This window comes from Rhagoletis pomonella, unplaced genomic scaffold (genome assembly GCF_013731165.1).
Source record: "Rhagoletis pomonella isolate Grant_MI unplaced genomic scaffold, Rhpom_1.0 Rhpom_scaffold_00030, whole genome shotgun sequence".
NCBI lineage: Eukaryota > Metazoa > Arthropoda > Insecta > Diptera > Tephritidae > Rhagoletis > Rhagoletis pomonella.
The window spans coordinates 251,353-263,152 of NW_023458584.1; the positions used below are offsets into that span (position 1 = coordinate 251,353).

The 11,800-nt window shown below is 32.9% G+C and overlaps 1 protein-coding gene across 1 annotated transcript; it reads right to left on the minus strand.

The window, feature by feature from the left end:
* Positions 1-2,762: 2,762 nt before the first annotated feature.
* Positions 2,763-9,100, minus strand: LOC118749669 (cytochrome P450 6a22-like). The gene is made up of 2 exons (XM_036484468.1): positions 8,020-9,100; positions 2,763-3,218 (listed from the first exon to the last, which is right to left on the minus strand). Exons 1-2 carry the CDS (start codon positions 9,098-9,100, stop codon positions 2,803-2,805), a joined length of 1,497 nt encoding a protein of 498 aa, XP_036340361.1. The 3' UTR covers positions 2,763-2,802.
* Positions 9,101-11,800: the final 2,700 nt, after the last annotated feature.

Here is an 11,800-nt window from a genome sequence, read left to right on the forward strand (position 1 = left end):
TCTTGCCTACTGTCTCCTAAATAATTCACGCGACCAAAGGGGCAATTTGATCCTATTTAGGCGCCAATACCCTTTGACCCGACTTTTTGAAGATTTTGATTTTTTGGCCCTTTTTGAAAACTATGTGACTTTTGCGCCCTTTCAGAGATTTTGTTTTAGGAAATTCTAACAGCACCATGCTATTAAAAGATATTTCCTCCTGTAAGTATGAAAAAATGCACCACTTAAAACTTTTAAAGGAAATGCAACTCTCCTCCTTGCAGAAACTCGGTTATAGGGTTAAGCGCAAAGAGTAGAAAACTCGAAAACTTCGAAAATAATCCCGAGATTCAGTAATTTGGCAGTTCAGTCAGAGTTTGTTTTTGTATAATACATGCTATGAGCTGAAGTAAATATAAAAGAAAAACATTCCAAATGCAACGTGAAAAAAGTGAAAAATGTAAATTGTATGAATTAATATACCAAAAGGCAACACTGAAATTTACGAACTAAATACTTTTCGTAGGTGTGGTTCGCGACTAGTTAGCCTCGAAAGTTTATAAAATGTTTGGCAATTGTTTTTCGAGGTATCTTCTGGCAATGGCTAGCAGTGAATGAAGGATTTTGCTTTTGAAAGGTAACCCAATATGAAAGGTAATATGTTCTCGTATTTCTGTTAACAACAGTACTCTGTAAGCTTTGCATTGCTTTAACATAAAAGTTTTTAAAAAGCTTTAAGGCGATGCGATTCAGAAATCAAAGCTTTTAAAAGCTTCTAACGTCAAAGCAACAAAGCTTTCTTGGCAATAAACTAGGCTAACAATGCTTTCAAACTTAAAAGCTTTTACCGGAAAATAATTGTACGTATTTGTGTAAGTGTGTGCCAAATGATGGCTCGTTTGTTGTTAGCGAAGCTTGATGGTGGTTAAATTGAAATAGCAGTAGGTTAAGACTTTTTGTAATTTTGGTCTTATTCAGTTAGTAAACCTCATAAGCAAATAGCTTTGACTACTATGTAGTAATGTTTAACAATTAATGTAAAAAAGACAATATTTTATTTTATAATAACAAGTAGATACAATCTGGATTTTTATACTTATACTAATTCAATAATTGAAATTTTTTGGAATAAAAAAAAAAATCGGCGATTCAACACTTTGTTAAAGCCAGTATATGCTTCTAAGAACACTAGACATTCGACGATTTGCCAACTCACGTCTCATTCAAATGGAAAAGAATTTTTGCACATTCGACAGTTTGACATGGTGTTCTTTAACTGCATGTACAAAAAAGGTTATACTTAGTTAATTTTTTCTGTTAAATACTACTTCGAGGAAGGCGCCTACTGCTTACTCTTTGTGCGTAAAGGCTTCATCTAACGACTTTAGCTGGAGAAATGTTTACTAACTGGCAGGCAGCGGAAAGATTCCGATTGTATTTCTACCATAAAAAAAAATCATTTTGAAGATAATATTCTATTAAAGAAAAGTGTAAGATTGCACGGGGTGAATGAGTTTGCACATAATGATATCAGCACACTCAAAGATAAAAAGAGACTTTGTAGGTTCAAAGGTCGAAACACCCACATAAGGATGCCTTTTTTTCTGAGAAGGAAGCATATGAAGTCTAAAGTCAAACCCGTTCCCGAACTTAACCTTCTGTCGTCTAATAAGTACCTCTCCCCCGATACTGCTGTCAGCTATTTCATCGGGAGGTGGCTAAAGCGCTGAGCTCTAGGTTCGTTACTGTCTTGATGCCACAGAGTGTGTAGTTTTCTGTTATAAATCTCTAATTATGACTAAGTTTCATGTCTTATTTTATTACTGAGTAGAAAAATGACAAGTCCGATAAATGCCAATTAGTACTGCATTGGAACGATAATAAAAATACGCGTCAAACAAAAGGGTGTCCCATAAAAAAATTTAGATATTGATATATATTAGGGAGCACCCTACTCCGGACTCTACGAGAATAGAGGTAACGCTGCACATTCTTCAAATGTTCATGTGCACTGAAAATTCCTTTAAAAACTAAAAACTCCAACTTCGTGGCGGGTTAATAAGTTATCAACGAATAGTCTTGATTTCGAGTTACATATGTATTAGGGATGTTGCGAATGTGAAATTTTAGACATCCGCGTATGCGAATGCGAATGCGGATGTAAAGTATTTTTAAGAAACAACTATGTAGGTAAGAAAATTAAGTTATTTAGGTAAATAAAAAATTTAGAATTTAGTAATATTTAATAATGCTTATTTTATTTAGTACTTGAATTTAAAAATTGGAACATTATATGTATCTAATAGAATAGAATGAAAATGTCGGATGTATCCTCCTGACTTTCATCTTCACTTGAAGAATCTAGCATAATGGCGAGATCGTTGTTTTAACAGCGCTTCCAAGCCAAACCAGATGTGTCAGGTTTTTCGCAAAAGCTCCGCATTAATTATTGCGAATGCGAAAGCGAATGCGAATGTTAAAATTAATGCGGAAGCTCCGCAATTGCGAATGCGAATGCGAAAATTCGCAACAACCCTGATATGTGTGTAGATGTGTATACAAATTAACAATTAATGTTTGATTTGTTTTTCAAGTTATAATTTTTATGACCAGTAACGGAATTGTTGCTACATAGTAAACAGGTAGATTACTTAGTATAGTAAGTGTAAATTAAGATTACTTAAGTTTATATTGGAAATTATTTCTTTTATGTACATACATATGTATACATATACATCGCTCTATTTTGGGTTTTACAAAACTTTTACTACAACAATGCTTCCTTATATTTAGTTGGTTAATTTGTTCACTTTTCTATAATTTTTACAGCTTTGTTGCCCTTAGCCATACGATATTATCTGGCACAAGAACTAAACCCTTCTTCATAATATCTATTCTGGGCGGTGTCTTCTCCGAAAAGGTAAAGCGATAAGATTTCAACAGTGTTATCAATCCAACACGCACTTGCATGCGTGCAAAACGTAGGCCAATACAATTGCGCGGTCCATCGCCGAAACCGAGAAAGGCCTGCGGATGACGTTTTTGTAGTTCTTCTGGCGCGAAACGTTCTGGACGAAATTCGTGTGGACTTTCATATATTTCAGGATCATGGTGTATGGCATTGATAGGTACAGCAATGTGGGTTCCCTTTTCGAGTTTTATATTCGTTCCGGGTATCGTGTACTCTTCAATTGAGATGCGAGGAAGCACTGCTAGAACGGTATACTTACGAAGTGTCTCTGAAAGGAGAATAGGCAATTGAATAGGTAAGTATTTGTATTAAATATTAAAATATAATTTATGATATAAGTCTTAGTTAACTAATTCATTAATAAGCAATGCCAAATTTAGCTACGGTAAGAGCTAAAAACTGTACAATGGAAACTTCTTTAGCGGTTGTAATGAAGTGATGGTGCTGGGATAATATCGATACCCAATTTAAGAAATGGTTAAGCAGCGGGTTAAAAATACAGGAAAATATGAATATGTAGATGAAGCAAAGGAAATGGGTTTAGATGAAAATAGCAATAAAAATTTAAGGTTTACTTAATATAAGAATAAAGGTGAAGGTGATAAATACAGGCTGGAGCATGGTTCCATATGCAGAAGTCTATGCGTGCGGAGAGTGGAATTCACCGTGCAGTGGCCAAAAACAGTGCCAGCATTTTTTCTTGAACCTTGGATCGACTAAGGTTAAAGCAGATAAAATAATATTTCTCTGTTGCGATAAGTTCAAGTGTTTTAGCATATATCATATAAATTATTAATGAAAGTTTTTTCTATACTTGAAATGCTTATAATGGCGAAGGCTTAATGTAAAGTATCGGGTACCGAAAAGGAAGTATTGGGTACCGACAATACAGCACATCACTAGAGAGCAGTTTTATTAGCCGCCCTCAGTTGCCAACTCTACGATGACGTCACGCCAAAATTACTCTCACGAATTCTGTTGCAATCGGCGTAATCTTGTATTCTTTAAAAAACAGAAGCAACGACATGTCCCTCATATCGTCGATCCGCAATCGTCTGTTTCACTTCAAACAACATCGGTCCGTTGAGTTTTTCTAAATTAAAGCACATGTGGGAATAAAAGGCAATGAGCCTTTAAGTTATGCCAAACGTAAAATACGATTATAAACCGGCGCAAGCATTTTTCAAATCTCCGACATGGCAGCAGTCAGCCTACGTAAACACTTCACAGAGTCATTTAAGGAATTTTTACCTTTTTAAAAGAATTAATGCAAAAATTTGTTTATGATGAAGATATAACTCAACAAGCCATAAAGAATGCATTTGCCTGTAACAAAGAGCACAAAAATTTCGAAAAAATGTATAACCTTTAACTGTGGAGGTGGTGGTAAAATTTACCCCCTCTTTAAATTTTTTTGAACTACTCTCCTATGTTGCGCTCCAGCAACTTGATTCTCTCAGTATCTTCTCATTTTGTTGTCGTTTATTGATCAGTTATGTTCTTGCTGTGGAAGGTGTAGCGGGGGTGGAAAAATGCTGATGCCGGTGTAAATATTACCACTCCTCAACATTTATGCAACTTTTTCTTTCATGGACGGTTGACATGTATTTTTTACATTTACATTTTTTTAAGATGATCTCTTGTATTTATTTAAATATATATGTTTTGCTGTGAAAAGGTGCCCCTTAAGCTTTAGATTAATTTTTATTTTACACTTTTTTTTTTTTTTTTTTAAGTTTACTATGTGATGTTTTTGTTCTTGTGAATAATAATAGCCTTGTGAAATGAAGTGGGACTTTCGTTGATATTAAAAGAAATAAAAAACAAAACTTTGTATTTATTTTAACTTAAAAATCTAGTAGCTTAGTTTAAAAGAAAAAGTAATTATAAAATCACCAATTTGTATTCAAATTTCTAACTAAAATTCGAAGGGGTAAAATTTACCACCAGGTCATAGACTATGTCCAAAAAACTCACCTCCATAGTTAAAGGATAAAGCAACTATATGATGTATTGCTAATGTATCAATAAATTTAACAATAGCATTAAGTGAATATTATTAATAATATATTTAAAAATAATATACTTTCTCAATACGCGGGTAGCGTGGAGAGACCAAAGGAAAAAAACTCACCTCACCTCACCTTCACCAGAGCTGGGTAAATAAAATTACACTACAATTACTATTACACTCCTCAGTATTTGTAATTAGGAATCAATTCCTTCAGTTCACAACAAAGGAATTGATTACGTTTTCAATTCCTTAGAAGTAATTCCAAATGTAATTATAATTTTTTTTTTTTGAATTCCCTAAAAAGAAATTTCATATTGTAATTGGAATAAATTACGTGCTAGTAATGTAATTTTTTCTCAATTCCTTTTTTTTCAATTCAGTTCAAAGGAATTGGAAAAACAAAATTTTTTCCAATTGCATTCCTCAAAGTAATTTAAAAAGTAATCGAAAAATTTATAAATTTTTTTTTTTATTGTTGAATTGCTACTATATTCTACATTCGTATGAGTAATTTATTATGAACTGGTTCCGTTGCGTAATTTGTACATCAACTCTTCGTTGATAATATGATCATTTCGTTTGATAAAATGTTGTAAATTTTTTCTTCATTATAACTGTTCGGCTTTTGGATAGGTGGAAACATTTAGGAAAAATTGTCTAGCAAAGCTTCCCCAAACACTTTTTGTTTGGCATCTATTATGTACTATTTCATTTGTTTTAAATATTTTCAATCTTTATTTATTTTGTCAATTTAATTGAGTTAAATTTGCAAACAGGTGGCACCGCTATTCTAAAATATTATTGACTGTAAGCCTTCTTAAAACTCTCTAGTTTGACACCCACATTACAACATTTCCTTTATCTTATCAATTCAACTGAAATGCAATTTTCAAATAGGTGGCAACACTCCTCAAGAATGTCTCCAATGGTTATCTTTATTATACTTCTTTAATTTGATACCCACATTGCAATATTTCATTAATTATACCTTTCATGAGCATGAAATGGTATTATAACTTTGGTCCGATGTTTGTAAGTACCAGAACAAAAAGAGATAGACCCATTAAAATGTATACTTATATGATCAGAACGTCGAGCTGAGTTGATTTAACCATGTCCGTCTGTCCGTCTGTCCGTCTGTTTGTATGCAATCTAGTCTCTCAGTTTTCGAGATATCCGTATCAAATTTGGTATGTGGGTGTATTTTTATAATGTATTAATCATTTGTCGGAACCGGAAGAATCGGACCACTATAACATATAGCTCCCATACAACTGATTGTTCAGATATGAGATTTTTCGTTATAACTTCTCCATTTATGCAGCTACGAACATGAAATTTTGCAGTACTTGCACCCCTTATCAACAGAATACTTACAGTGAAAATTACAAAGATCGGGTCACTATAACCTATAGCCCCCATACAACTGATTGTTCAGATATAAAATTTTTCGTTATAACTCCTCCATTTATATCGCTCGGAACATGAAATTCCGCACTGTTTTCAATAATTATCAACAGAAAACTTACAGTGAAAATTAAAAAGATCGGGTAACTATAACTTATAGCTCCCATACAACTGATTGTTCAGATATGAGATTTTTCGTTATAATTCATCCATTTATGTAGCTAGGACCATGAAATTTCGCGCTGTTTTCACTCATTATCAACAGAAGACTTACAGTGAAAATAACAAAGATCGGGTCACTATAACCTGCAGACCCCATACAACTGATTGTTCAGATATGAGGTCTTTTATCATAACTCCTCCATTTATGCAGCTAGGAACATGAAATTTCGCACCACTTTCACTCATTATTTACAAAATACTTACAGTGAAAATAACAAGGATCGGATGACTACAACATATATCTTCCATACATCTGATTGTTCAGATATGGGATTTTACGGTAAAACTCCTTTATTTGAACAGCTAAAACCGATAAATTTCGTAAGATATTTTATAAATAATAATACAAAGTCTACTGAGAAAATCATCAAAATCTATGCTGTATAAGCTTTATCTCCTATAGCACTGATTGTTCAGATACCAGTTTTTGCCATATATCTCCTTTATGTAGGAAACTAAACCCAATAAATTGTGTTACCGGTTTACATACCGATCACATAGCGGTGAAAATCACTTAGATTGGTGTCATATAAAGTATATCTTCCATACCTCTGATTGTTTAGATGCGATTTTATATATAAGTATGTAACTCCTCTATCGATGTATGCAGATGTATTCAAAAGCAGTAATCTGTCAAAGTAAAATTTGCAGATGTTCATGAAAGGTATGAAGCCTTCGGCATAGCCGAAGACAGCGCTGCTCTTACTTGTTTTATTAATTTAATTGAGTTTAAAATTTTCGAACAGGTGGCAACCCTCCAAATTTGTGTACTGGTATTGTACCGAACAATTAAAAAAAAAATATACAAATCTGGTCAGCCGTTCTCGAATGTTGAGGCCTCGTACAAACGAGCACAACATTTTTATGTATACTAGTTACATGTATGTATATAGATATTCATAGATATATTACAATATGAAAATTCCTTGTAATGGAATCAAAAAAAAAAAACAATTACATTTTATATTACTTCTACTTATTTACTTCCTTTGCTGTGGACTGAAGGAATTCCTAATTACAATTCCTTGTAATTTGTAATTGGGAGTAATTAAATTCCTAAGGGAATCATTACGACCCAGCTCTGGACTTCGCGAATAAAATTGATTTATTAATTTGATCAATTAAAAACCACACAGCCCAGTGTTATGTTATGTTATGGTGTGTAAAGTTCAAGTGATCGAAGTATACAACCGTCGGGATTTTGGAATTATTAAGAATATCAACTTTGCGAAAGGAATCTATAGAGCCACGTTTTTCAGTCTCTGAAACCTATATCCTACTAAAAAAAATTATAAGATCCGCAATCCGCAGTAACTGCCTACACAAATCAACACGGGCAATATTGTGGTGGTAGTGTGGTACAGGAATTATTACTAATGCTAACAAACTCACTTCCCGCATTTAGCTTTTTTTTTATCCAACTCACCTGACATAACTTGATACAAGTAGGTCATTTGATCCATTGCTTCGTATGTCAGCTCTCCGTTGTGTTTTGCCAAGACGCTATTGATTTCAGCTCTCAATTTGTCTTGCACATGCTGATTCTTTGCCAACTCATAGAGCGCATAAGTCAAATTACTCGAACTAGTCTCATATCCACCAGCAAAAAATATGAATACCTGTGCAGCCATCTCTTCGTAAGTCAACATAGGTTTACCGTTTTCGTCCTTTGTATTCTTCATTTCAATCATTAAATTCATGAAATCGTTACGCTGAATTTTCTGCTCCTCACGTATACGAGCAGTATCGCGAACCAGACGCAACATAAACTTTTCAACCTCGTCTGGTACGCGTCTGATGTTGAGAAAATGCAGCAATTTAAATAGCACAGGATATGTTGTCATCAAAATGCGTAGCCTTATGGATTTATGATTTTGAAAGAAATTAATATGTCCGACGCGAAGAAACTCTGTATTGGGATCCTCCAAGCTGTTACATACAACACCAAAGCCAACCTGGCCGATTACATCCACAGTGAAGCGTGTCATCATTTCGTATATATTAAGGGTACCATCTGGTGTATTTTCCAAGTGTTTGCCAAAGGCTACATCCAATTGCTTTGCCACCGTTACCAATGTTGGAAACATAAACTTCATTTTCGCCGATGTGAATGTAGGTGTAATTTTCGTACGCAAAGGACGCCATCTCTCGGCGTTCACTTTAAAGAGATTACCATTGATAATATTATTATCGGGTATATATTCGAAACGATCCGGAAATGTATTGAAATCTTTAATTAGTACTTGTTTGATCAAATCAAGATCGAGTAGAACGAGTATTGGTTTAGCGAAGATATAAGTGCCGCCAAATTTTGACTTGCCACGAAAATGTCGATAGACTTCGCGATAAAAATCTAAATTATGTGTGGTGCGCATTAGACATATGTTTTCAAGAAAGTTTAAATTCGTTTGGGGCACCCCTTTTCTTGCCCAGTATTGATATTTGTATTGAAGATAGGTGACCAAAAGGGAGACGATTGCGGTCAAAAGTACGAAAAATAAAAGCATTGTGGAGCATCAAATTTGGCTGGAGTTGTATTGTATGTACTTTTTATTGCTTTTTTTCAGGAGAAGTTTTGTAAATATTTTAAACTTTTAGGTTTGTCTAGTGAAGATTAAACAGTTTTGACACTCTTTGTTATATTTTTTGAATGATTTCACAGGTCCAACAAGGCTTCGTCCTTTTATTTTAATAGCTTTTCCTTGCTAACACGTTTCACTATAGCTTCTGTCTTTCACACGACTTCCATGCCTCGGCTGCAGCAACTGACCTTTTCTAATGAACTTTGCAATTAATTTATACTAAAATATACATATATATGTACACTGCCGGCAAAAAGTATTGGCACAGCTGTTTTTTTAAACAATATATGCAACAGTTTTTATTGTAATATTTTTCCGATTTTTTTTTATAAAAGTATGGTTAATTCCACAACAAAAAAACATAAAAATTTAATTTCTAAACTTTGTGCAAAACTTGCGAAAATTCAGCAAATTTTCATGCAAATTTTCAACATTTCAATCAGTTTTTTTAGAATTTTTTTGGGTATTCTAAGTAGCTACGAATTACCGTTGATTTTTGGCAATTTTTTCACGCGGTCTCTCCCATAAAAAAAAAATTTCGAAAATAATTTTTATGGAAAAAATGCAAAACACCTTCAACAAAAAAATTCTCAAAAATCAGTGCGATTTTTGACTTACTCGAAACTTGCATTTTTAGAACTAGAATTTAATGGGCTAAAAACTGCATACTCAAGAAAATTCAGAAAAATTAGATGAAAAAGTTGAAAATTTGCTTGAATATTTATTGAATTTTCGCGAGTTTTGCAAAAAGTTTAGAAAATATATTTTTGTGTGTTTTGTTGTAGAATGGCCCATATTTTTATGAAAAATTGGCGGAAAAATATTAGAAATGAAATTGATGCATATATTGTGACAAAATTCGCTGTGCCAATATTTTTTTCCGGCAGTGTATGTACTTAGTATTTACAAGCGTTTGCTTAGATGCAATTAAATTTTCTCAAAAGATTTTTTTTTATCAACCAATCTAACATTACCATTGTGTAATTAGAGTTTAAGCTGTTTGCTTTGATGTAAAGATAAATAACGTGTAAGTGGAATAAGCCCAGAAGTAAATGTTGACTATTTTAAATAGATAAGCACTTATTTGAAATTAAACAGTATTCTCGCCCATACGTGACTGCCAGAATAACCAAAAACATATAACTCTCAATTTACGCGAGATCTCATTGATTTCAATTACAATGGACGTTAATTCCGACTAGTGTAGCCCGATTTTTGTTTTAACCCATATCAGCCCGACAATTTTTTGTTCGAATATCTTGATGAAATTTCCATACTAAGGTAAAATTGATTAATCAAACTTGCATTTTGTGGTAAAAAAAACAAATTTGCGACTTTTAGTTTTCGAGATATTAGCTGTTCGATTAAACGAACACGGGGTCTATCCGCATTTTTGTTTTATTTATTTTGCATATACATCTCGTGGCTGCTTCCTTATAGAGCTTACTATTTTTAAGGACCATTTTTTTTAAACGCTTTTATGAAAATATACGAAGCAAAGTATTCATTGAGCTCGCTATGTATTTTAAATTGTAGAACCAGGGACCGTAACAGTTACAACTTTTATAAAAAAATCGCTCTTTAACAATTATATTTTGACTTTTATTTAATTTCTCTTTAAATAGCCGTTATGTCTGACCTTTATTTTATAAATTGGAAAACAATAATTATTTTTTATTTTTATTTAAATAATCTGCAAATAACAGTTATTTTTGATTTTTTAATTATATGTCTTAGATAACAGTTATCGAAGACTTTTATTTATAAAAGTCATAAATAAAAATCAGTCACTGATCTTTAAGTCGTAGTAAACTTTTCTTTCCCAACACCTTCTTAACTGCGAAAAATGTCAATGACTTTTATTTGATTGATTTAAAAAATAAAAGCCGGTGACTGATTTATATTGATGACTTTTAAAATTAAAAATCTTTGGTGATTTTTATTGATGACTTTTATAAATAAAACTCTTCAATAACTGTTATCTAAGACATATAAAACAAAAATCAAAAATAATTGTTAGTTTGGATTTATAATATAAAAATCGAAAATAATTGTTATTTTTTTAAATTTTGCATAATAATTGCAAATAAAAGTTTATTTTCAATTTTGAATCTCGGTGCAAAAAGAAATCGATTGGTACGTTTCACTTTGTTGCACAACATTTCCTTCATAGTGAAGTTTTCCATGACAGTTTTCATCAAAGACTGTTATGTTCGGTCCCTAGGAAGAATTCAAAACAATTTGTATGTAGTGCAACGTTGCATCTCTTGCACACATAGTTCATACATATTATAGATTTGTGGCACAATCCGCATCTCCATAGGTAAGGTCAAGTGGCAATTCTGATTGTGAAAAAGGATTTGAAGCGAAAAGACATTAAAGAAGGGTTAATAAGAATATGCTGTGCTGAGTTATCTTATTCTTACAGTGTCCCCTTTGTCTGAAGATTTATTGGGTGAGGATCCTTTGATAATCTTCCGGGAAAATTTTAGTTTGGCATCCCCCGCGTACAAAAAAAAGGTGGCTATGGGGGGGTAGGGGGAGTTCTCCTGATTGCAAATATATATACCTTTAGCCGCAGGAGGCTTATAGTTTTTAAGTTATTTGTTGTTAAAGTTTGTAAAT